Source organism: Hirundo rustica, chromosome Z, assembly GCF_015227805.2.
Source record: "Hirundo rustica isolate bHirRus1 chromosome Z, bHirRus1.pri.v3, whole genome shotgun sequence".
Classification (NCBI taxonomy): domain Eukaryota; kingdom Metazoa; phylum Chordata; class Aves; order Passeriformes; family Hirundinidae; genus Hirundo; species Hirundo rustica.
This window is the reverse complement of record NC_053488.1, coordinates 15,847,314-15,873,458: the sequence shown is the minus strand read 5'-3', so window position 1 is coordinate 15,873,458 and position 26,145 is coordinate 15,847,314. Positions and strand designations below refer to the sequence as shown.

The following is a 26,145-nucleotide window of genomic DNA, read 5'->3' as shown; positions in this document are numbered from 1 at the left end:
ACTGCAGTTTTAAGATGGATCTTTGATTTTGAGCTGTAGATATCTGCTCCATTTTGGTGCTGAATCATATGGAAGCTCAGGGCAGCCTACTTGAAAACTGTCCTATACCTACTCTAGCTAAAATCTGGCAAATTGATTTTTGCTTATGTATTCATTTGCTTTTGTATTTATGGGTTACTGGAGTTCTGGTAGTGGGACAGAAGAAAAGTAGGTGAGGTAAATGAGACTTGTTGAATATTTATCTTGGATTTGATCTCCCAAAGCTCTGCAGAAGAGCCTGTTCCGCAGTGCCGGTCTGTGATACTTCTGTTTACTAAGTAAGGTGCAAATACTTTCTATCTGAAAAGTTGTATGAATTTTAATTGCATGCAAGATGTACCAATAAAGAAAGAAATGAGAAATGAGGAAACACAGCTGGCACTTAGTGAGTGTATATTTCTGTCCTGTTACTCCTAGCCATTTACTCTTCTGTTCTGATACTCCACACAGAAGCAAATGAGCAAAAGGAAATTAGAAGCATCTATTGTCATTTGAGCCTTAGGAGCTAAGAGAAGATTTGCTTGAGTAAAAGAAAAGCTTTAGTCAAATGTCTTTGTGCCTTTAAATTTGCAGTTATCTGTTTCCTTTATGCTGTAATTTATTCCTTCCCCCATTTGCTCCTTCTTTCCCCTCCCTTTTTTTCCTCCCCCCTTTCCCCTTGTTTTTCCCTTCCCCTATTTTCCCCCTTGTTTTCCCCCACCTTTCCTCCCCTGTGGCATTCTTGTGCTACAAAAACTTCCAAAAGGAGAAAGGGGGAAGGTAGGACTCTTGTTCTTAACTTTTCTTGGCGCTTTTTGGAAAGCTTTTTGCGTCCTATCCTACGCTAGAGCTACTTCCTCTCTGAAATTCTGATTCGTCTCTGTTATCCTAACAAATTTCAATCTTCTAGGTTTCATTCCTGCTTCTAAAAGACAAGAGAGCTCATTTCCACCGAGCTGATTTAGTGAAAAGCAGAAGCAGGACTTTATTGTGTAGTACTTAGAAGAGATGAGGAGAAAAGTATCTTCAAATGACAAGGGTAATTTGAGTGACAGCAACAGTTACCACAGCTGGTAACAAGTGGTTAGTGTTGCTGTCGTAGGTATGGCCTGAGTTGCACGATGATGTTTAGATTTGGTGTATGCTGGTGGAATGAATCGTTTAGATTTGGTGTATGCTGGTGGAATGAATCGTTGCAAAGCTCTGTTACCTTTGTGGATCTTTTGTTTTAGATGTGCATTTTGCTCCTCTTGCCACTTTATGTTCTATGAATGTATGTTTTTCTGAATTTGAGTGTTGTCTTGTGATTAAAATATTTAAAATGTTCTCCAACATATAAAACATAAAAATACTTCTATCTTCAAATTATTTGTTACTTTCTTACTAGTCAATTTTCAAAGACAAAGCTAAAATAATTAAAAAAAAAAAAAAAAAGAAAAGAAAAGGTAAAAGTAGTTGGAATCATTAAGGTTGGAGAAGACCTCTAAGATCAAGTCCAGTCTTCGACTGGACATCACCTTGTCAACTAAACCATTGCACTAAGTGCCACATCCAGTCATTTCTTGAGCACTTCCAGGGATGGGGACTTGATCATTTCCCTTTAGCAACCCATTCCAGTGCTTAGCCATCCTTTCAGTGACAAAGTTCTTCCTAGTGTCCAACCTGAGCCTCCAGTGGCTCAGTAAAACCTCCTCTGGTGCAGCAATTAGAAGTAGTGAACTTCTTTGTCTGGTGAGCTTTCATTCTGTCTTGTTAGATGTGTTTTATATATATATATATATATATATTTTTTTTTTTTTTTTTAAATGAATTAGTAGGCTGAGAAGTATGAGTAGCTATTTAAGTACCAGATCTTAGCAATTCTGTACTGTTTTCTCAGGACATAATAATTTGATAATATCTTGAAAGTTTCTAACCAAAAACATTTTCAGATTGTCAACTTTAAGCACATTGTAGTCCAGGTGCATTTTCATAGGTATTTAATTTTGATATTTTTCAGTCTAAATATCATTCCTCAAAGCTCTTTTGTTGTAGTATGTTTTAAACTTTTTTTTTTTTTTTTTTTTTTTTTCCCATATTTCTATCTCAAAGTCAAAAGGAGCACTTCCTAAAATTTGCATTCTTTGCCTGGTACAATTTTATCACAATACATAGTACTATTGGACAATTTAGAAAGAGATTGGTGATTTTAAACGAGCCTGTCATCCACTTCCTCTGCCTTTTTTAGTTTTGGGGTTTCTTTGGTGGGTTTTGTTATTGTTGCTTGATCATTAATGTGAGTGACTGCTTAGACTGCTCAGATTATAGTTCATTAATATTCAAATGGTGTAAATGTCTTGCATAATAATGTTGCAATCCAGGTTTAAATTCTGGATAAATATCAGTGAAAGCTGGTACAGGATTCAGCCTGTGTATTGCACTGCATGCTGTCAGTGTAATTGAATTGGTGTATTAGCTTCATGTATGATTATTCTGCTTGAGCCTGTGTATTCATAAATAATGTATTTGAATGCTTGTTTGGATCAGAGAAGTTTACCTCCAAGATGTGAGACTGAAAGCCCCCAAACTGCACTTGAATGAAGCTAGATGTTTGTAATTTGAAAACTTTAACTAAAACATAAATTTCTGTTTTGACAGTTTCCTCGTGTTACTTAGTGGAGCTTTGAACAAGTTAAGACAAGGAAATAACTTTGAAGATAAATAATTTTGAAGAAACTAGTACTGGATATTCCATTATTCTTCAACTACTTCTGAATTCACATTTTTAATTTCTGTGGCAACTTTTAGAGTAGCTTATTGATATAGTTAAGCCTTTCAATGTGCCTTGTGATGCGTATGTTGCATTCAGTAATAGTGATTTGGTATAATTTTATATACTTCACAAACTGTAATGTATATTACAGCTGTAATTTGATATACATTACAAACATATTCAGTTAAAATGTAGTTCCATTCTTCAAACTCATTTATTTCTTTGTTCACAATAACCTGGAAGTGACTAGAAAGTGATTTAAAATCCTGGCCTGAGGCAGAATGTGTTATCACCAGTACACCAGGTATTGTGTAAATCAGAATGCCAGTTACACAATCAGAATTGTAAATGTCAATGGGTATGAACTGCACCAAACACTTGTTACTGCTTGTGTGGCTGATTGTGCTCACCTGCTGACTGCTGAGAGAAGAAGTATCTCTAGGAAGGTGGTGTAATTTAAGGACATGTAAATGATATTCCTAGAAAATAGCATTCTGCTTCCTCTTCCCTTAGGAGGGAGAATTGCTAACTGTGACATGTGCCTGCATGTGTCTGTACGACATTGAAGAGTGCCCCTTATATCAGTTAATTAGTGTTTAGTACAACTAATGCTGTCTTATCTGCTACTCTTACAGGAATTCCTTATAAACAGCTGACTGTAGGTGTCCCCAAGGAGATATTTGAGAATGAGAAGAGAGTGGCTCTGTCACCAGCTGGAGTTCAAGCCTTGATTAAGCAAGGCTTCAATGTTGTGGTGGAATCTGGTGCTGGAGAAGCTTCCAAATTTTCTGATGACCATTACAGAGAAGTTGGAGCAAAGATCCAGGGGACCAAGGAAGTCCTGGCTTCTGATTTGATTGTGAAAGTAATTGCTTTATTACTATATTTCCTATTACATTATTTTTGCAGAAATGTATATAAGTAGTTCTGTGGAAAGTTCAGTAAATAAGGTCCTTTAAATTAGTGTATTCCATTTTGTATTCTGATTCAAGTTTTGTAATTTTTTTAATAGCTTGGGTGTGCACCTACACTAAAAAAATAATAAATGACAGTGTGGGAAAAAAAGTGAATAATTTCTTAGCAAGCTTTCAACTATCTAAGAGTTGTTGTGTTTTCTAGAGTGAGGTAGACTAGTTCTGGAATCTAATCAGATGAGATCACTGTTATAAGAAATTTTATCCAAAACTGGTGACATGTAACTAGTTATTCTTTAAATAGAGTCATTTGGGATTTTGAAAATATGATTCTGTAACTTTTCTGAATTTACGGCAGAAGTGTGTTTAAAAATCTGAGAGAGGTTTTAGGTTGTGCAGAGTCCTGAAGGAAAAAAAAAAAAAAAAGAAAAGAAAAGGACCTTTACCTTATTGAGGCTTCCTTCAGTTGCTCTGTTTAAAATTCTCTCACCAGCATTGAATGTAGAATTTCTGTGAGCTGCTTTGTGAAGAACTCTTTTAAGTAGGTTTTTCTTTGGAGAAAAGTGAGGAGCTCAGAAGTGAATATAGATGAAGGTCAATATCTGCTGGGCATCTAGCATGAAATGCCCTTATGTAGTCATGCATTGCAACCTAATTAGTGGTTCTTAGTCTGTAGAATTAAGACAATTAATTGTCATATCTGTTGAGAAATAATTTTGCTTAAAAATTGTGGGTTTGAGGATAGCTGTCTGTTACAAAAGCAAGTGACTGCTAGTTAGAAGTTGTCAGGTCTTTCTGAAGGAGTGTGCTGAAATTTTTGCCATCACCAATCCACCTAGAGCCAATTCCATTATGTGGATTGCAGCTGAGAAGTGCAGTTACTCAGTTATGTTGCATAAATAGCCTTTGATATACTTTCTTCCTTCTGTGCTTTTTGGATGAGAATGGACAGACTGCACCCTGGGAAAAAGGAAGTGGATTGTGTTCTGATTTCTGTCCTCTGATTAACTTGGAAACTTCTGTCTTTTTTCAGGTGAGAGCACCTATATATAACTCATCTCTAGGTGTACATGAGGCAGATCTTTTCAAGACAGCAGCGACCCTGATTAGTTTTATCTACCCAGCACAGAATCCAGACCTTCTGAAAAAACTTGCAGAAAAAAAGGCTACTGTCTTGGCTATGGATCAGGTTCCACGGGTCACCATTGCTCAGGGATATGATGCACTTAGCTCCATGGCCAACATTGCTGGGTATGATTTTTTTTTTTTCTTTTTGGCTTCACTAAGTGTAGCTGGTTTAAAATCATGTGCTTTGATACAGTTATTTCTAAAATGATTCTACATCTCTATTTCCATGCAGAGCTGTTTCAAGCAGGGTGGTGTTCAAATTTCTTATAGCTAGCTTTGCAGCAGACAGAGCACTGCTTTTAAAATAAACAAAACTGAACAAAATTCCTCTAATGCCTTGACTGTTTTGTCTAACACCTTTTTGCTCTAAACTAGGCTATCTTGAACACAGGTTGTCTGTCATGGGGATCTGGTGTTGTTAGGAGCTAACTAACCCAAACAACGCTCAGTGTGAATGCAATTGCTGTGGCAGTTACAAACAAAAGATCAAATATTGTCAGACCATCTCCATGCTTTGCAACTAGCATTTTAGTTATTGCAGTGAATTAAAAGGTTGTTGTACAACATTTCTTTTACTGGTGTATTTTATTTCTTTAAAGTTATTATTTTTTTTACTTTTTACTTAGACGATATCTGAGGCATAATAAATCATTGCAAAGGCTGCCAGATTATGTGCACACAGTGTACATCCATCCACGTTAGCTTATTCTTCATGTTTTCATTTGGTGTAGTTTTACTAAAATACAGAAATTAATAATGTATTTGAAGGTATAAAATATACAAGGTGTGTTCCAACTTTGAGCTAATTTTATGACATACAGATCTCTCTGCTAGAGATAAGAAAAAGAGTAGAATGGGACAGATGAACCACAATGCTGTTAGTAAAAATGCAAGAAAATATGCCCACTTGTTAAGAAAAGACAAAATTACACATTAATCTTTATTTTCAGGTAGCTCTACTGGTTTTAACTCAGTCTGCATCTACTCATTCTTGGATGAGGCAATGAAGTGGCAAGGTTAAGCTATTTGCCCTAAGCCATACGGCTCTGTGAAGTTTATGTCAGAGTACCTTTCCTGAATGTGCCCTTGCTGGCCTAAGTGAGCCAGCTGCAGAATTACTCTGGGTTTTGCAATTATTTGTTCATGTTCCCTACCATAGCCTCAGGTTACAGACTTGCAAGGTAGTTTTAAGGACTACAGAGTTAACTTTTGGCAAGTTAGGCATTTATTTTTCAGGGAAAATTTTATTTGTGAGAGTGAATAGTTGTAGACATCCAGTATGCTGCAGTCCAAAAATTATATCTGAAAATGCATTCCATGATTTAAAAAAAAGACAAGAAATATGAACAAAGATACTAAGTTTTTGTTCAATGGTAAAATACTAAGCTTGCTTTATCCTACACATGCTCTGGTCAAGTGTTCATTTTTATATTGATGTAATGAATGGAATTTTACTGACTCTGAGATGACACTGATATGTGTTTGTCCTTGATTGACAGTTACAAGGCTGTGGTCCTGGCAGCAAATCACTTCGGTCGATTTTTCACGGGTCAAATCACAGCTGCTGGTAAAGTTCCTCCTGCAAAGGTGTGTGCAATTAAACACATACTATGACAAAAGAATATGTGAATTTCTGAGCAGAGGTAGCTGTTACTGAAACTATGTTAAAAGTTTCTTTTTCCTGCCTTTAGACTGTTTCTAGAGACTTTAGAAATCAGTATAATTATTCTCATAATTATTCTCTCACCGCTTTTTGTTCACATCAGTTCTGGTTTTGTTTTGGGAATAATAGAATAATATGAGTTTTATTTCAGTTTGCTTAGTTTTAAACATCAGATTAGCTATATGGAGTTGGCTTTTTGTTATTTTCAAAATAGGAGAAGGTAAGGAAGCAGTTAAGAAAATTCAGAAATATTGGTAGTTCTGGTGCATTGAGGAGTGCGGTGGGAAGGTTTACTTGATTGGAATTACAGCTGGATTGGGTTGAAGAGAAATGAAAGTAGAATTAGGGAAGGAAAAAAAGGAAGATAAATCAAGGAGAAAACCTGTGTTTACTTAGATAAACTATTAGCTACAGAAGAGTTGGCTCTTAGTTATATGTAATTAGGAGTTACAGCTTTTAAACTGTTGGATGTATGAGGCAGCTGCTGAAGTAAGTTTGGTTTTATCCTAAGGTAATTGGTTTCAATGGCTGGTTAATGAGATTTATCTTTCTAGGTTCTGATCATTGGAGGAGGGGTTGCTGGCTTGGCTTCTGCAGGAGCAGCAAAATCGATGGGTGCAGTGGTTCGTGGATTTGATACGAGGTAAGGGTGTGAAAATTGTAATATCAATCTGAAATTACTTTAAGATTAAGCTGTGTTGTGGCTGTATTAAAGTGTACTAAATTTGTACTGCACTGAGTCATAATTCACTTCCTACCATTTTTATGTCATCATTAGTCCTTCATTTTTTATTAATTTTAAAACCCATCCAAACCTTCCATTTTCATTTTAATTCCCTTCTTAAGCACTCTAGATACTTTTATCTTGAGATGCAAGAACATTTCTGTTTAATTCTCTGCATGTTGTGACTGTTCACCTAACACTGAAATTTAGTCTCGTTATGTAATGTGATGTTATATGATGCAAAATAAATTACAGAATATTAACAGTCCACAAGTCCAAACATCCCCACCCCCTGGCAATTTTCTCTGTGAAAATAAGACTTACTAGTTCTTCCCATCTCACAGTTAAGACAAGGTCACAGGTTCTGTTCTTATCTCCCATCTTAGGCACCTTAGTTTGGGCTGTAGACTTACCAAGTCATGACAACAGAATTGCCTGAGGAGAGTTAATCAGCAAAGCCTCAGCTTTGAAGCTTTTCTTGGAGCAGCTCTGCTGACTATACGGGAAGCCATAGGCTGCCTTCATTCCTTGTTCAAATCCGTCTGGAACCTAAATTTATCAATGCAATTATTTTTTGCACTGAAGGCAGAAAGCTGAGGAATTTTGTTATGATCTCCTTAATACTAGAATAAGTTTTACATCTCTTGTCTAAAGATTGCTACTAAAATCACTGGTAAAGTCATGATGTGTTTTTAGAGTAGCTGTTTTTCTCTCATCTACAATTTTCTTTTTCTAGAGCTGCAGCCTTGGAACAGTTCAAGTCTCTTGGTGCAGAGCCTTTGGAAGTAGACTTAAAGGAATCTGGAGAGGGACAAGGTGGTTATGCTAAAGAAATGTCCAAAGAATTTATTGAAGCTGAAATGAAACTCTTTGCCAAACAGTGCCAAGATGTTGACATTATCATCACTACAGCACTTATTCCAGGTGTGTTTTATGTGAAAAATGCTAATTTTCATTTCTAGGCAAGTTGTTATTTTTTGAAGTTGCATCTGCATAAAAACAGAAGGGCTAGTGAATCATGTCTGTGTGAGCATGTACCTTTACACTTCTGTAATGAAGGCCTGGTTTTAAAGTGTGTCGGTGTTTTTTAAATTTTTATTTTTTTTCCCCAAGACAACTTTTGTTTCCGTAGACTATCACTATGACTCCAGTACCATTATGTTTTTCTTACTAAAAGAGGAATAGATAGTAATAAAGTAAGAATATATCATTCTCTTGCATATGTATTGCATCACTGCTACTTCTGTGATACTTCTTGTGCGCTGGAACAAGTCTGATTGAAATGGTACTGTCCTTTGTAATTGAAACATAGTAAGCAGGAGCTTAGATTTTAGTGCTTTGTGTTGCACAATATCTTGTCTTTTAATAACTTACAATGTGGTGGTGGTGTGTTGTGGTTTTTTGGGTTTTTTTTTGTTTTTTTTTTGTTATGACTGGAATTGTAAGATTGGATATTAAGACTGTCAGTTTGCTGGCAGAATTGGACTTATCTTTGGTAGCCTACCATGCATAACTTTCTTGTATGCTTTTGGAGCGGATGTTCTAGCACCTCTTTTGTCTTTATTAAAAAAAAAACAAAAAACCACAAACTTTCCCTTTTTTTTTTTTTTTTTTTAATCCTAGGTACTGATTACTTGAAAATTTTGCTTACAAAATTAAAACTTTATATATAGAGCAGAGAGGAGAAGTCATCTCCTAAGCTCAACAGATAGAAAGCTGTATTTTGTGTTTAACTTGCTATGCCTTGTTTTGTCAGGCAAAAAAGCTCCAATCTTGTTTAAGAAAGATATGATTGAATCAATGAAGGAGGGTTCAGTTGTTGTGGATTTAGCTGCAGAAGCAGGGGGAAATATTGAGACTACAAAGCCTGGAGAAATGTATGTTCATAAGGTGAGCATTTTAATCTGCAGTTCAGTCTCAGTTTACCTGAACTTCCATGGTGTTTTGTAAACTATGCTGAAAATAAGCGGCTGAATTTTCAGCAGTCTTTCAGCTCCATTGGGCTGAAGTAATCCTTTAGATTTGCATTTGGTCACTATTTATATGCATTGATTTGAATATTTCTAAAGAAACTAACGCCTTTGTATAGTGTTAATTTGGTGGTTAATGGATATTACTATTGATAGTAGAATTCTTGCTACTTAAACTTCCAAGTCCATTGTTCTTCTGAGCTGAAGGTGGGGTTTGATATCTATTTCTTGGTCTATCTAAAAACCACAGCAGTAGCAATAGGTTCTCTGACTTGCTTATCACCTCCCATGACTGGAGGTTAAAATTTCCTGTCAGAGGTAAAGCTAATTAGGTTCAGACTCTGTATTTACTTCAGTACCAAGTCTCTGGCTTACCCAGTAGTATTTCAACTTCAGGAGGATGCTGGCATTTCAACCACATGAATGTATCTCCCATAGAGTAGTCAAAGCACTTGAAACCCAAAGTAGATGTAGCATAACTTGGTCTGGACTAAACTACTTTGGTTTTGCTCCAGTGTTCATTTGCTCAGTTGAGAACTTGTCTTTCTGCTTTTTAGGTTTTGGTTTTGGTACTTATGGGAAGTCTGCTAACAATTACAGAAATCTGGGTGATGAGATTTAGAACAGCAGATTTCCTAGGCTGTAATTTGGTAATGCAAGGATATAATACCTTCATTTGGGAAGCCTGTAGGACACTGCTTCCATGGTTATCATTGACCTCAGCAGAATTTGGTTTGTATGTGTGAAAGAATCACACATTGCCTTTGTCTTTTTGGCTTTCTAAGGGTTTTGATGTCATTGCTTAAAACATGAAACTAGGCAATGTAGAAGAAAAGTGAGCAGATACTTGCATGAAAAGTCTATATGGAACACTTTTAGTCAGAGGAGTATTACCCCAGGATTTAGTGTATTGGCTCTGTGCTATGGAAAATAGCAGTGGTGCAGAACTATTAGGATAGTGCCAGAGCATTGAATTAAGAGCTCAGAGTTGTGGAAGCATGCATGGATCTTAGCTGTAAGTTGTGGGAGTAGTTTTAATGGCAAGCCTGCTTTTCAACTCCCAAGAGTGTATGCCAGCCTCAGCATCCCATTAAAGCCTGATATCCTTTAGTTCTCATTAGTTCTTTAAGCAGTGAGGATATATTACGTTACATTTGTACATATATAGGAACTCAGATATATTACTTGCACAGCTCTGAGGGAGCTCCCTTCACTCCAGTGGCATACAGAAAGCTGTCTCCAGTGCTTGTCTTCCAGAAAAACTGAGAAGATGCCAAGCATCAGGTAAATGAATCTGTTACCTGATTGCTTAAAGAAGAGAGGTTTTGAGAGAATGTAGGATTTGGAGAAGACAAGCTCTTGCATCAATATGTCTTCCTCTTTGTGAAGTTGTGTTGTTAATATGATCTAACTGAGTAGTGTCAGAGCTGCAGTAGCCAATTTAGTTGGGGTTATAAACAGAGATAAGTGAAACAGTTTAGATATATATTTCCAGAAAGGTATACTGAAAGAGACTATGCTTTTTCAGAGATTGTGCAAATCCTTCTTATTTTACTTGGGTTTTTTTTTCAGGGTGTTACGCACATTGGGTATACAGACCTGCCTAGCAGAATGTCTACTCAGGCCAGTACCCTGTATTCTAATAATATTGTCAAACTTCTAAAGGCTATTAGTCCTGACAAAGAGAACTTCTACTTTGATCCAAAAGATAACTTTGACTATGGGACTCTGGATCATGTTATTAGAGGAACTGTAGTAATGAAGGTAAGCCATTAAATACTCTCTTCTTAATTTGTGTGTACAGACCTAACATTTATCATTTTTGTCTCTTGAAGATGCATTCAGAGATACTGCATGTCAAGAGACTTCAGAGGTGGCTTGGTGGAGCGTGTGGGTAGTTGTGTGTTTATTCAGCTGAAAATTCCTGTCTTTTTTTAGTCTTGTCTCCTTGTCAAGGTTAAACTTAATGTATTTACTAATTAAAAATAGAAAAAGATAAAGTTTGCGTGTTTCTTGTGATAAAAACATAGCTACTTAAAACATGTTTACCAGGCCAAAACATTCTTCCAGAAAAACATTCTTCCGTTCTTAAAAGAAAAAAAAAAGTGTTTCTTTTATAGTAAGAGAGAAAAATAGTGAAGCTAGAATATGCAGAATACTTAAAGCTTTATCAGAAAATAATACATTCAAAACTCAGGGCATAGACTTCAGCCCTCCCAGACCACTGAAGTGGTGTGTACAGCTCAGTGCTGATGGCTCCACAGGGGCCTGAAGAATAACAAGCAGAAGGATTTTATCATCCTTGGTTCCTGTCTGAGGTCTGGAGAGGCTGTGGTTACAGTTCACATTTGTAGCAGATTTTGTTATTTCCAAGACTTTGTGTTATTTTGCATGGATGTTTTTCACTTAAGGAACTTTGTCACTTTGCTTTTCTCTTACTTCTTCTCTGGAGCCTTGTGCTGTGCATTCACCAGGTGTTCTTGGACACAAATAGCGAATCTGGTCTGAAGAATGTGCAAACCAGTATGATTAACTGGGTCATGCCTTGCAAACTTCTGCTGATGCAGGAAAGGAGCCTGTTCCTGGGCATGGCTGTAGGATGTTAGCACTTGTTTGAATTGCAGAAGAAAAGGCTTGTCTAAGTACTAAGTATCTGCTGTGTTAGGCATAACTGTAAATATCTCTTGTCAGGATGGCAAAGTGATTTTCCCAGCACCTCCGCCAAATAACATTCCTCAAGGTGCGCCAGTGAAGCAGAAGACTGTAGCAGAGCTGGAAGCAGAAAAAGCAGCTACTATTACACCTTTTAGAAAAACCATGACTACTGCATCTGTATACACAGCAGGTAGGAAACTTCCATAGCTGGAGAATCATTGCAGAGTACTTCTCATTTGGTTAATACTTTTCAATGACCCATCATCTACTTCATTCAATTGAATAACTATTTGGGAGGGCAGTTGACTGGAGGGGGTATCCTGCAAAATCAGTGTAGTGTAAGAATTGCTTGAGAGGGAAAATAAAACTTCTGAAATTTTACCAAAAGAACTGACATTTCAACAAGTGCTGATTCATTCTCTGTGCACATACGTGTGTTTGGCTCTACTTAAATATTAGTAAAATGCTTAAAATTTTGAAGGGCTCCTGCCAGGATGGTACTCATACTTTGAAGGAGAATCAGTTCAATGTCTTTGCTTTCTTCAGATTTTATTGTATTGTGTGTATCTTGAATGACCACAATCTACTGAAGTATTGGAAATAGGACATTTGCTTTGACAAATAAATATTGGCTCTTCATTTAATTGTATTGCTCTCAGTACATCAGAACTTCTGCATGAAGTAATTAGTGGATTCAGTAGTCTTGATTTTAATCCCTGTTACTCATACATATGCTTTGATACATCCAAGTAATATCTCAACATAATTGTGAGTTCTACATTTCCCCTGTAGAAAAGGAGAATTACAGGATTCAATGTTGACATAGAAACCTATCTTTGCTGCATTGTGTGCATGCATAACAAATATGTGTGGATTATATTTATGGCTTTATCTTCTGTTACAAAAGAAACACTAGTACTGAAAGAATTTAGTGTATTTATATAATTTGACAAAATGTTCTCCCTGCTTTTGAAACTCGTCAAGCAGAGAACTCCACTTCGCTTTTGTGTCAGTACTAGGCCCCTGTTGTATGCAGTTTAAATGTGAGAAGTCATTGAAAAGTTACTAAGTTTTCCTATGTTTCATTCTAGGTTTAGCTGGTATGTTAGGGCTGGGCATTGTAGCACCTAATGCTGCTTTCACACAAATGGTGACGACGTTTGGCCTCTCTGGAATAGTAGGGTACCACACAGTGTGGGGTGTGACTCCTGCTCTGCACTCCCCACTCATGTCTGTGACTAACGCTATCTCAGGTAAGTGACTGTCACTTGTTTTCTACTTGAAGTAGGCACAACTCTTTTACCTGACTAAGTACCGATGTGCATATTTGAGTTTACTTTCATAAATAGCAAGGATGCCCGAAACATTGTATTTCTGAGAGTATGATACTTTCAAAAGAAAGGCAAATGTGATGCTATATCCTTTTAATTTTTGTAATTTTTTATTTTTTACACTTTTTACTTAAAAGTTTATTTTACTTGGAGTGCTGCCGTCTCCTTTCATAGACCACATCTTTCTTCCTATTTCTCCAAAATATTGCCCAGAAAATAACTTAACGTTCCCATTTTTTACATTCTTTTATTCGTCTCCTCAATGTATGTGTTTTGAGAGGGAAAAAGAAAATAAATAAATCCTCAAATACTCATAAGATTAATAATTCTTTAAAATAAGATTTTATGTTTTATGTTTGGTTATATGTAGCAGGTCACAAGTGATCTACTTTGTTAAAAGCAAAGTTTCTTTTATTGAACAAGTACTTGGCTAACTCTGTGCTTGAGGTGCTGTTCTTCAAAACTATATGCATATACTATTTTTTTTCTTTTGAAACATGTTTGTATTGCTGAAAAAAATGGTGGTAGTCTTCCTTTAAGCATTAATGTATAAAGTAAGGGTCAAAATTTGAGTTGACTGGTCTTTGTCCAACAGTTGAAAGTAAACTTCTTATAGGTAGAGAGCCCAAGATTACACAACCTTTTCCAGTAACACTTTTTTTGTCATTTAAATAGGTCTGACTGCAGTTGGTGGGCTGGTACTGATGGGAGGACACTATCTCCCTGAAAACATTGCCCAAAGCCTAGCGGTGCTTTCAGCCTTTATATCTTCAGTCAATATTGCAGGTATGAATGTTAGGTTTTCTCCCAAGAACTTCAAGTACTAGTGTAATTTTTGAACATCTTCTAGCTATTTAATTGTATAATTCTAGAAACACTACTCTGAGAATAGAATCTGAGAGCATTTATTAGTAAAAACCCATAATGCCTCCAATTTTTGCAGTAGTTATTGTAGGTATTTTGCACATCCTGTGGAGTAACCTTTTTAGGAAATATTTAAATGTGCATTTTCCTTTCATAGTATCCTTTGGATGATGATTATATACAATATATTTTCCTCTATCATCCAGAGAGTAGTTGTAGAGCATTTGTATTTATGTTAATTTACTACTTGAAATATATACTAGTGGTATAGAACAAAATTCCTTTTCCTTGAGCTTTAGGTGTCTCAACTTCAATAGTAAAAAAGACAAGAAAGTGAGCAATGTGACTTAGAAATACTGCTTTTGCTAGAGTTAGTGGGGAAAAGACCACAGTTGTAAACTAAGATGTATCCTACAGTCAGTGTAGAGTACGGAGCAAGAGCAATCCTCCTTTTCTTCTGAATTTCTTCTGAAGGCTAAAAAAGACAGCAAGATCCAACCCTGATTATACTTTTGTTTCCTAGTGGTTTTCTAGTCACTAGCTTTATGGGTTGCTGATCCATGTGGTAATATGATATTACTAAATATTTCTCTTATAACTTGACGTGTGCTTGATTTCAGGTTTTATTTTTTTAAGATTGCTCCTTTACTTTGTCCAGGTGGCTTTTTAGTTACACAGAGAATGCTGGATATGTTCAAACGTCCCACAGACCCTCCTGAGTACAACTACTTGTACCTGCTCCCTGGTGGTGTATTCGTAGGAGGCTATGCAGCTGCTCTCAGTGGTGGCTATAACATTGAACAAGTAAGAAGATGACTTTATGGCTCTTAGCCCAGTGCTCAGTGTTATGTTTTTTCTGTTGAGGAGTATACAACAAATAATCCAAAGTCTTTCCATCAGCTGCATGTTCCCACAAGGTCAATCTGAAGCTGATTAACTGTAAGCTTGCAGTCACATAGCTAACATACTTTAAAAGCTCTGTTGTTGTTTGGTTTTGTGTTAATGTAATGCAGGTGCTTTTATTTATTGGACTGTTTTCCTAAATTATATTCTAAATAATACAGTAACTACAGAAATCTGTCTTTGTTTTAAGTGTTTCTTAAAGTTCAACTTGGCATGACAGTTAAAAAAGATGGCATCACTTTTCAGCACAGTGGGATGGACAGGGATTTTATCTGTAGCACCTTTTATAGTAAACATTCATTTGCATTTGTTTTAATAGTAAGAAAAATAAATCTGCATTGCCTTATACATTTGGAAAAACTGAACCCAACCATACTGTTATGGCAGGGGCTTGTAATGTATTTGTGTTTTTTTTAATTATCTGGACATGTATAGTTCAGTTCATTTAAGTTTGTTTATACTTTTTGCAAACAACAGTATTATTATGCCACGGAATCATTAATGTAGGAAAAGACCTTTAAGATCATTAAGTCCAGTTGTCAGCCTTGCACCACCACCATGATCACTGCTAGACCACATCCTCAAGTACCACATCCACAAGTTTTTTTTTATACTTCCAGGGATGGTGACTCCACCACTTTCCTGGGCAACATGTTCCAAAGTTCAGCCATGCTTTCCACGAAAGAAAAATGTCCTAGTTTCTAGTATAACCTTCCCATGAACAACTTGAGGCTATTTCCTCTTGTCCTCTCACTTGTTACCTGGGGGATGAGACCAATTCCAATCTGGCTAGAACTTCCTTTTGAGGAGAGAGTGATAGAGTCTCCACTGAGCTTCCTTTTCTCTGGACTGAATACCCCCAACTCCTTCCTTATGAGACTTGTGCTCCAGATGCTTCACCACCTCTGTTGTCCTCCTCTGGACTTGCCCCAATGTCCTTATTGGAGTGAGGGGTCCAAAACTGGATGCAGGACTCAAGGTGTGGCTTCTCCAGTACTGACTACAGGGGAATGATCACAGTTTTATTCCTGGCCACACCATTGCTGGTAGTTCAGAACTGTCTAAACTATTTCTTAGTTAAAATTTGCCATAAACAAATTATGAAACTATTCCTATAATGAACAGGACCATTTAGCTTTGGGTTTATGCTAAAGGAAAGGTTGCTTCTGAACTGATGAGGAAAATCGGTTTGGATCTAGTTAATATTCATTCTCCTGATAAACAAAGATTATCAAGTGAGGGAAAAACTTTATAGATATCACATTTTAATTTGCAAAAAATACATCCTGTATGTCAGTTTCTCAACTTCAGTTGAGAATTGTGACTTAAACACATTCTGGAGAAATCAGCTCTTTCATGTAATATTCAATAATTGTGTAGCAATGCAATTTATCACTACTTCATACTGATGGTTTTCTTATTTTAAAGGTGATGTATCTGGGCTCAGGACTGTGCTGTGTTGGTGCCTTGGCTGGTTTGTCTACCCAAGGAACAGCTCGTCTTGGAAATGCTTTGGGTATGATTGGTGTTGCAGGAGGTTTAGCCGCAACTCTTGGAAGCCTTAATCCCTCACCTGAACTGTTGGCACAGATGTCAGGTGCAATGGCACTTGGCGGGACCATAGGTATGTGTATGATGAACTAACAATCTTTGTTCCAAGCATGCATAAATGCAACCTGTATGTACATAAAAAACTGTATAGCTCACAGGTGAATTGACAAACTGACATTTGTGGCTTGTGCAAAATTTTTTTGCAAATGTGTGAACAAAATATCATAACTTTCAGGGCTTTTATTAATGCTTCAGAATGTAATAAAGAATGGACTGACTGGTGGAAAAGCAGGAACACATCATCTCTGATAGGGAAACTGTGTCCAGAGGTAAATGATCTTGCCCAGTTTCCTACTTCTGTTCAGTTCCTGACTGAATACTGCCAAATTCACTCTTTCACACTGTGACTGTGTCACAGAAAACAATTAAATTCTCAATATTTAGTGAAACTTCTTATTACATAATATGCTTTAATCTTTCTATTTTTCATTATGTCCCCCTTGCAAAAAATACACATGTGCAGCCTTCAGTTCAATGCCCTATCAATTTCTAGTTGGAACAGGATTGTGTGTGTGTTTAATCATTGCACACTGAACCATCGTGTACTAATTTCTTGCTGAACAGGTAGGTTGTGTTTTCTAAGACTACTCTTCTGTCTTCAACTCTCAATAGGTCTGACAATCGCTAAACGCATCCAGATTACAGATCTGCCTCAGCTAGTAGCTGCTTTCCACAGTTTGGTTGGTTTGGCTGCTGTGCTCACCTGTGTAGCAGAGTACATGATTGAATATCCTCACTTTGCCACTGATCCTGCTGCAAACCTCACCAAGATTGTGGCATATCTTGGCACATACATTGGTGGAGTGACTTTCAGTGGCTCTCTTGTTGCGTATGGAAAACTGCAAGGTGAGGCCTTCTATTCAGAATTAAGTATTTGTTAAAGAGTTTTTCTTCCCTCAGTATTTAGGTCTACTTTTAGACTGTTGTGTAATTGGAAAGAAACATTGTATTTCGCATCAGGTAAAAGTTTATATGCTTAATTTTTACAAGTGTACTTTTTTGTTTCTAATTCTGTTTAATTTGTGTACAGCTTTATGAAGGATTGTCTTCAGTGCTTGGACATATTGCTACTATTCATCTTGTCTAGAAATAAGTGTTGCTTTGGTGTTAAGGCACTACCTGATGCTTTTTCTTGAACTGATTTTATTGAATTTTTATGATCACAACTTTGTATTTTTGAGCAGATATTTTAATTGAAACTGTCATATTGCTGGATTCAGTGAACACTAATAATACTTCTAGGATTTTGTTTTTAACACTGCAGTCTTCATTGAGGTAGGCAGCTTGCAGTATTGACGCTGCCTCACTTTAAACCATTCATTTCACTGTCTGTTTACCTGCTGCTCAAACTCCATGCTCCATGCCCCTTGCTGTTTTAGCAAATACGCTTTCTAAGTTAAATACTCACTAATTCCTGATTCTTATGCATGTGAAGGTTTCTTTTTTGCATTTATTTTTGGTTTTGTAAGCACACAGCTTTTGTGAAGCTGAGGTAGTATTTGTACTAAGAATTTCAGCTTCCTGTTACTAATCATGTTGTTAACTTTGCAATAGTTCCTTTGGGAAACATCTGGTTGCTTTCTTCAGTGTTTGTGACATCAGCCATTGAAGGAGGAAATATGACAAGGATGGAAAGCTGTCTTCTCTAATAATCTTTTGAAGTATTTGTCAGTAGTATGTATTTCTGATGTATCTTTGCTAAGTAGTTATTAATTTATTTCTTTTTGGTTATTTTTTCTCTCTCGATTGTAATGTCTCAGTGATTTGTGTGCATGTTCCTGGTGAATTTCACTGCCTGTTTGAGCCTGCTCTCCTATTCCTGTTTCTTTTTTTCTCCCTTGTATTTTCATATCATCATGATATGAAATATGAAGCTTGTCTATACTAGTGAACTACTGATCCTACAATATGGAAGAGGGTAGTAAGTCACACACTTTGATACCCCTGTCTGAGACCATCAATTCATTCTTTCCCTTGATTTCAGCTGAATTTAAATGAGACAATGTTATTTCTGATGTAAGTAATTACTGGGAAACTTGCATTGTTTCAACCCTTTGTCATGTGGCTTGAAAAAAGCCAAACCCTGGTATGAAATAAACGTGACTAGCTTTTTAAACTGAATCACACAAATACTGAACCTCTTCCCCCCTTAAGTTTCTGCAGAAGTGGGAAGCTCCATGTGAAATTAATGCATTGGAAAGCAGGATTATCTTGTACTTGTTTTTATCTGTGTAGTCATATTTTTCAAAACACATAGTTTTAGAGAGCCTGCGATAATCCATGTGTAGAAGTTCCAGCTAAAATCTTCCTTCTACTGTGTGTCATATTCAGCATACAAAAACCTGGAGACAAAGTGAAAAGATTTTGTTGAAGGAAAAATAAAAAGGCTTTTCAAAAGGAAAAGAGATTTTTCTGACTATTCTGGAGCACTTCAGTGAAATTAGGAAGTAAACAGAGTTTAAACAAGAGTATTTGAGAATCTAGAGGAAGTTTGAATGTGTTGCAATTCTGAGTCAGCAGAAGATATCATCTTCAACTGACTTGTTTTATCTTCTGCCCGTCCCTTTTTCTGTTTTTTAATTTTTCTTTTGCTGAGTTATTCAGCCGTCTCTGAAGGTAAGAAAGAGGCTTCCCTGAATGTACTCGTTCATGTCTGAAAATGCATTTGATTGCAGGTATCCTGAATTCTGCACCTCTGCTCTTGCCTGGTCGACATGCATTGAATGCAGGATTGCTGGCTGCCAGCATTGGTGGAATGGTTCCCTACATGATTGATCCTTCTTACACCATGGGAATTACTTGTCTGGGTTCTGTGTCAGCACTCTCAGCTGTAATGGTAAGTTGAGGAATTGTAGAAAGTGAAACAAGTTACATAACAACTTTGTTCTCCAGTTTTGCAAGTCTCCTCTTTATGGATCATATTCTACCACCCTGAGTCACGGTGGGCATGGTGCCTGCCTGTGTGGTAACTTGCAGTAACAGGTAGCAATTGACTTTTCTAGATCTAGCTGTAAACCAGAACTGGCCCAGAACACTGGAATGTGTTTTTGTAATTACTTTTTGCAGCCACTGATTGATGAAGCTTTTTATATGACAAAGTGATATTTGAGAAGACTTTTTGGAAAGTTAATCCCTAAAGTACTTAAAAGGATCTGCAGATTATTATGATAACTTCTTAGGATGACTTCCATATGTAACTTCCCCCATTCACTCACACCAGTGTACACCAGTGTTGCAAAATTTACCTTGAATATTGCCATTCTGTAAACTGAGTCTTGCAAAGACTGAGCAGTATGAATGCCTTAATGGTATGGACAGTTCCCTGGAGCTGGTAGAATAATTTTGCAAATAAAAAAAAAATGTGGCTAAGCAGAGCTTGAGTAAGGTCACGTACCTTTGTGTCCTCTCTGAAAAGCCAGATTTGGTAAGTCCAATCTTCAGGTCACAGCCTGAATACCTACACTGAAAATACTTGAATAGGTTCTAAGAAAATTGATAGTGGCCTAGAAAGGTTGTAGATGCCCCATTCCTGGAAATGTCCAAGACCAGGTTGGATGGGCCCCTGAGCAAACATAATTTAGTGGGTAACACTCCTGCCCAAGGCAGAGCAGTTGGAACTGGCTGATCTTTAAGGTCCCTTCCAACACAAACCATTCCATGATTCAATATTTATTTTTCAGTGCTGCATGCTGAGTAACTTCTCTGGGTGTCCTCCTTAGTCATTGCTGAGACAGAAATATTTTCTTTCCTTCTCCAGGGTGTCACTTTAACAGCAGCTATTGGAGGTGCTGACATGCCTGTAGTTATCACTGTCCTGAACAGTTACTCTGGATGGGCTTTGTGTGCCGAGGGCTTTCTCCTGAACAACAACTTGCTGACCATTGTTGGTGCACTCATCGGCTCCTCTGGGGCCATCCTCTCTTACATCATGTGTGTGGTAAGAAGTCAACAGAAACTGTGCTTGTTTGCTGACTAATGGAAAAACTTTTTTAACCATATTTTTTAGGAAGATAAGCTGTTGGATCTCAAACTCTTAGATGTCTATAGACTAGAAAATTCTTGATTGTAACTGTTGGACTTGATGTCAGCCATTCTCCTTTGGTTTGGTGAGAGACATATCTCAAAAGTGAGGAAAGCCCTTGTGTTGACTTAAGCGTTAAGAGTTTGAGCTCAAAGAAGAATGATTACTTGTGGTCAGCTATTTATTTTTTAGTCATACAGCTTCTGAAATGTGGTTAAGCTAGATTTAATATGTAGCAGGAGATACTTTAAGTACTATGTTAGTTTAAAAAGCTTTTGGTTAGCCGGTGATTTAGTTTGGTTTTTGGAGTGCGGAAAGGTGTGCTCTTTTCTTCGGGGCAGCTGCTTTGGAGTACCACGGGGTGGCAGCAGGCTTGCACGAGTTCAGTGCTGATGTGCCTGTGTGTCAGCAAGGTCGAGCTTCAACTCTGTGTGAGAGTTGTATTGCGTTATTAGTAATGACCTCCTTCTCTCTGGGACATTTGTATGAAAGACTTGTGTTCAAAGATGGAGAGGCAATGGTTTAAACAAAACTGTTCGCAGTGCAACAGCTGCCAGCCTTATTCTCTGTTGTGTAATTCTGCTTCATTTCTGCCCTTGTGCTCTTGTGTGCTACTGTTCTCCTGTCTGATATTTTCCTCTGGCGATCATCTTTTACTTCATCTCCACTGATAAAAAAATATGTTACCATGTTAGGAATGTTTAGTATCATTCTTGAGAAAGAATTTCAGAAAAGCTTAAAAAGGTACTGCGCAATTCCAGGTATGAATTTCAAAGAATTTTGTTCTGTCTTTAACATTTTCTGTCTCCTTCTCAAAAGGAAATCAGATTATGTCATGGAAAAATAGTGCATATGGGTAACACAGCTATGAAAACTCTGTTCGTTAAGGATTGAATTCTTGTAAACCTTAGGGAAAATGTTAACTGTTTGGTATGTATTTACCAGTAATCTATCTATACCTTCATTTTTCTTTTACTGTCTCCTTCCTTTCTTAATATTGCTCACCTCTCTTAGCACTCACAAGAGAGTTTTGAAATACTTACAGAGTTGGTTGGAGGAACCCAGGTAAATAGGAAGCCTGGGGGAGTAGTTAGCAAAATAGCTAGGCAGTGACATAGTACCTTTCCTCTATGTTTCTCAGATTACAGGAAGTTTAGTATTTGAGGTAGTGTCTAGAAATCTTGTGCTGCTTTATATAAGCTTAAACAACTGAAGTTCATCAACCAGTAGAATGAAAATTATTTTGGATGATTTCTGCACAATAAGCAGAATAACATGCTCTTAGCCCAGAAACTTTATTTTCTGCCTTTATTTCCCTTAATGCAAATCATTACTTTTAAAAGCATTGTCATAATCAGGGCATTCAGTATCATTGTCATGAAGCTGCATTTCAGGAGACAGAAATGCTCAAGAGTGTCAATAAATTCTGCTTCTGGTGTTTCAACCTGTGCTAAAGAAGCAACAGTTTTCTCTTCCCCATTTATGTCTTTTTTGTTGTTGTTGTTATTGGTTTGGTTTGGTTTTTCCTCCCCTGCTCTTTAGAATGATTTCTGTCAAAACCAATATATTTATGGATAGCTACCTAGGACAGGTGAAAAGAAGTGTGGAAAGCACTTAATACCTGAAACCTTATTTTTAAGACATTTTTCAGTTAATTTTAGTGATAAAACTGTAGCTTAATCATCCAAAGGCAGTCCAGCTAATCTCTTAAAGCTTCAGTTGATAACTGAGGTAAGGACAGAGACTTCAGAAAGCAACGGCATGTACTGTTTGCTCATCCTGTGAATTGTGACTCTTCTAAGACACCAATACAATACATGTTCTTCAGAACATTTGATTGTTAGCATGTCCTTGTTCCTCATTTTTTCTCCCGAGGGAGTACTTGAAGGTTGCAATTCTGGTATTAGAATCATTATGGGATGCAGAAGAAATTTAGAGTTGAAGAGGAACCATTAACTTGATTGATGAAACAGAGCAAGAGGGGGGACAAACTGTGTTAGCCTCACAAATTGTATGCTGGCCACTCGTTTATTAGCTATGTAATTTCTGTGGGCACAGTGGAAGCACTTACAGTTCTGAGGATTCAGGTAAGCTCCTGACTATAAGCTCCTGATCATTGTTACTTGTCTGTGCTCAGCACGGAAGGCAGTTTGCCAGTTGTTGGATTATCAGTGAGTGATGCACTTTATACCTCTGTATTTCTGGTCTGTGGTGGTAAGGAGGATGGAAGAGGCTACAAAAGAGTTTTCACACTGTTTCAGCTATGTTGGTTAACCATTGCTTGATAAGGTCTTGGCTCTTCTGTGCCTTTCACGTTTTCTCTTGGAAAGGAAGTTCTTCTTGGCTCTTTGCAATGGAGCCCAGCAAGGGTGCTTCAATCTCATGCTTGCTTTTAGCTGATTCTCAGATTTCAAATAATATTTTATCTTCTTTATTTTTTCCCTTTGACTGGGTCTAACTGTTGTCTTTTGGTTTAGATATGTGTAGAAAGTGCTCTGCTTCCTGTAAGCTTGGCAGGAGCAACATCTGAAGAGGGTATTCTTCTGTCTAGGCTGTCTTACCTGACACAACTGCTGTTATGCTGAGATAGATGCCAAAGGCAGTGTGTTCTTAGAGCATGTAAACTATTGTGTGCTGCAGACAGTAAAAGATGTTGATTTCTCTGTGTTTTTGTGTGTCCCTTCCAGTATCTGAAACAGCAATGACTTAGCAGGGAAAAGAGAATTTTTCACATCATTGTTCTGCTTATATGCTAGATGATAAAATTCAAAGAATGACACATCTTCTGAGGCTATAGCAAAAAGCTTGTGGAACTGCATGATTTGAAATATCAGTGGAGAATGGACATCTGGAAGCACAATTTTGTGGGGGTGGCTCCTCCCACTCATATGTGTGTCTCTCCAGGTCCATTCCTAAACTTTGTCATGGTTTCTCAGCTAGTGCAGAAGATGTAGGACTCATATGTGTAATTAAAGAAGCATTTTATCCTCTTCCTTTCCTGCTTCTAAAGTTTTGGGTTTTTTTTCCCTGTAGTTACAAGTTTTGCCTATTTCCAGTTATTGACAGATATTGCTTTGGGACCACAGTCACAAGTAGATGTGCCAAAGAAAGCATTTAGCCAATGCCTTTTCCTGGCTATGTGTCTAATGGAGCCAGATTTTTGGGATGTGTTCTTCTCTTAAACCTTCTAGTTAAAATCTCTTGTTTTCCTTTGGTGGTCAGCCAATAAGTCAGTGGCCCCCTTCTGTTCTTTACAATGTTTTTTGTTCTTTACAATGGCTGGTTTTGTGTGGCTGATTAGCAGCTTTTGTATTTTCCTGTCTTGTTGCTTTACAGTACTACCTGTAAGAGCTTTGTGGCTTCCATGATGTCATGGAGCTGTGCTTACATGTTGGATTGATTAAAATCTGTGGGAAGTATCTTGCAAAAATGTGTTTGTATATATACCAATGTAAAAAAATTTTTGAAGCTCTCTCATCAAACATGCTTTCTTTCATATTCCCTCCCCCCTTTCAAGAACAAAAAGAGACCAATATTTGCTATTTGCATAGTTTTGTTCTTTGGTTTGGAGAAATATTGGTGCTCTCCCACTGCATGTGTAATGTAATGTGTTCGAAGCTGATGTTTGCTGATTGCTGTGGTAGACTGTTTTAAAGAGCCTGTTTTAAGAGTCTTTGGGTTATATGAAGTCAAAAACAGCTTATAAAAACTATTGTCAGGAGGCCTTTAATATTTTCAGAAAACTTTCTCGGAAATTTTCTTTGTGGACTCTCACCTTAATTTTTGGATTTCATCTTTATATGATCAAAACCATCCTGTCTTTCAGGCTATGAATCGTTCCCTTGCAAATGTGATTCTTGGGGGCTATGGCACTGCGTCAACTGCTGGCGGGAAGCCCATGGAAATTACTGGAACTCACACAGAAATAAATGTGGACAATGCAGTTGAAATGATAAAAGAAGCCAATAGTATTATTATTACTCCAGGTAAAACACTCTTGAGTTATACATCGAGATGTTCAGAGGACGTAATTTAAAAAAAAAGACCCCAACCAAACAAAAACACAAAACAAACCAAAAAAAGGTAGCCTGAGGTTGCAGCATGGCAGCAGCATATCAAATGTTGAATGGGGTCCGTGTGATTTATTTTTGTTCTTTGATCAGTTATCACTTCCCTGTGCAGAGATGTGTTCCACTTCATTTTTCTTTGTGTATGTATCTTCAAAGTTTGTCCTTTTTATTTGCATTTTAAATTCTTCAGAACAAAGACTATCTTTTGTAAATTAAGCTTACACCACTACAGCTGTACACAAAATTAACTGAATTTCCAAGCACAACTACAGTACCAGTGGTACCAATATATCTGTCTGTTAAATCCTGAAAGACGGGGTTTTGTTTACTCTTCTCATGCACTTGCTCAATTCTGTATTGTTTTACAAAAACAAAAGGCCAAAAACCCCCATCCAAAATGTAGTTAATATAAATACTGTAATTAAAGTAAAAAAACCCCAACCTGAAAACCAAAACCTGAATTGTCTGAACTGACTATGTTGGCTGTTCATGTCGTTCAGTAGCACGTTCACTGAAAGGAAAACTCAGGTAGGGGACAGTTCAAGACTTCTCCTTCAACTGGATGGCATGACTATCATGTTAAACTCATTTTAGTACTGAAATGTGAAGAATGCTAAAATACAAAGTCATCTATCATTTTGCTTCAGGTTAATTGAGACCATCAGTGAGGTAGGGTTCTAATTTAGGAAGCTACCTTTGTTTCTAATGAAACTTGCAATCATCTTCAAGTAGTTTACCTCTTTCTCCTCTTGTCAAACCCTGACCATTAATAATATATGTTTTTATTTTTCTCTTGGGTATAGTTGCTCTGATGAATTAGCTCAGACAGACTAAAATGATTTTCTGCTAAAAGTAGTATCCAGATACTAGGTTTGCATTATGCAGATTGAAATTCTGTTGAGGATAATAAATGTGAAGTAACTTGGCAATTGCCCTTTTCTGCACTAAAACAGGAAAATAAGTTAAAATTTTGAAATTCTTTCAGGTTATGGTTTGTGTGCAGCAAAAGCTCAGTACCCAATAGCTGATCTGGTGAAGATGTTGAGAGAACAAGGGAAAAATGTCAGGTAAGTGCTTTTCTTGATGAAAAGTATTACAGGTGATTTAGTGTTATTTTTTTTTTTTCCCCCATTCCATTAAAACCTCTAAAAAGTCTTCGTTTTGGTTTAGCATTTATTTCAGTATTGACAGAGGCACAGAATAGCAAAGTTAAAAAGATCTCTGGAGATTGTCTGGTTCATCCAGCCCCCTTGCTCAGACCAGAATCAACTGGAAAAGTTGCCTAGAATATTTTCCAAATGGGTTTTGCATATCTTGTCTCCAGAGGTGGAGACTGACAGCCTCTTTGGGCAGCTCCTTACCATGTTCAGTTGTCCTTAGGGTAAAACTGGTTTTTGCTGTGTTGTAATTTGCAGCTGTTTCCTCTTACCCATTCCCTGGATACCCCTGGGAAGAATCTTGCTCTGTCTTCACTGCCCTCCACCTGTATTTATATGCAGCAATAAGATTCCCTTGATCCTT

At 37.1% G+C, this 26,145-nt stretch overlaps 1 protein-coding gene across 3 annotated transcripts in view; it reads left to right on the top strand.

The window, feature by feature from the left end:
- Nucleotides 1-25,695, top strand: part of NNT (nicotinamide nucleotide transhydrogenase) — a 30,686-nt gene extending 4,991 nt beyond the window's left edge. For 2 of the 3 annotated variants that reach the window (XM_040089596.2, XM_040089595.2), the window contains exons 3-19: nucleotides 3,406-3,635; nucleotides 4,718-4,935; nucleotides 6,312-6,399; nucleotides 7,030-7,118; nucleotides 7,936-8,123; nucleotides 8,956-9,089; nucleotides 10,742-10,933; nucleotides 11,861-12,014; nucleotides 12,916-13,077; nucleotides 13,831-13,941; nucleotides 14,678-14,823; nucleotides 16,351-16,546; nucleotides 17,146-17,379; nucleotides 19,209-19,369; nucleotides 20,291-20,470; nucleotides 24,381-24,540; nucleotides 25,610-25,695. In XM_040089596.2, coding sequence (XP_039945530.1) covers nucleotides 3,406-3,635; nucleotides 4,718-4,935; nucleotides 6,312-6,399; nucleotides 7,030-7,118; nucleotides 7,936-8,123; nucleotides 8,956-9,089; nucleotides 10,742-10,933; nucleotides 11,861-12,014; nucleotides 12,916-13,077; nucleotides 13,831-13,941; nucleotides 14,678-14,823; nucleotides 16,351-16,546; nucleotides 17,146-17,379; nucleotides 19,209-19,369; nucleotides 20,291-20,470; nucleotides 24,381-24,540; nucleotides 25,610-25,695 — 2,729 coding nt within the window. Of the gene's footprint in view, nucleotides 1-925; nucleotides 1,058-3,405; nucleotides 3,636-4,717; nucleotides 4,936-6,311; nucleotides 6,400-7,029; nucleotides 7,119-7,935; nucleotides 8,124-8,955; nucleotides 9,090-10,741; nucleotides 10,934-11,860; nucleotides 12,015-12,915; nucleotides 13,078-13,830; nucleotides 13,942-14,677; nucleotides 14,824-16,350; nucleotides 16,547-17,145; nucleotides 17,380-19,208; nucleotides 19,370-20,290; nucleotides 20,471-24,380; nucleotides 24,541-25,609 lie in introns of those variants that run through there. The other variant, XM_040089598.2, reaches the window with a different exon arrangement.
- Nucleotides 25,696-26,145: the final 450 nt, after the last annotated feature.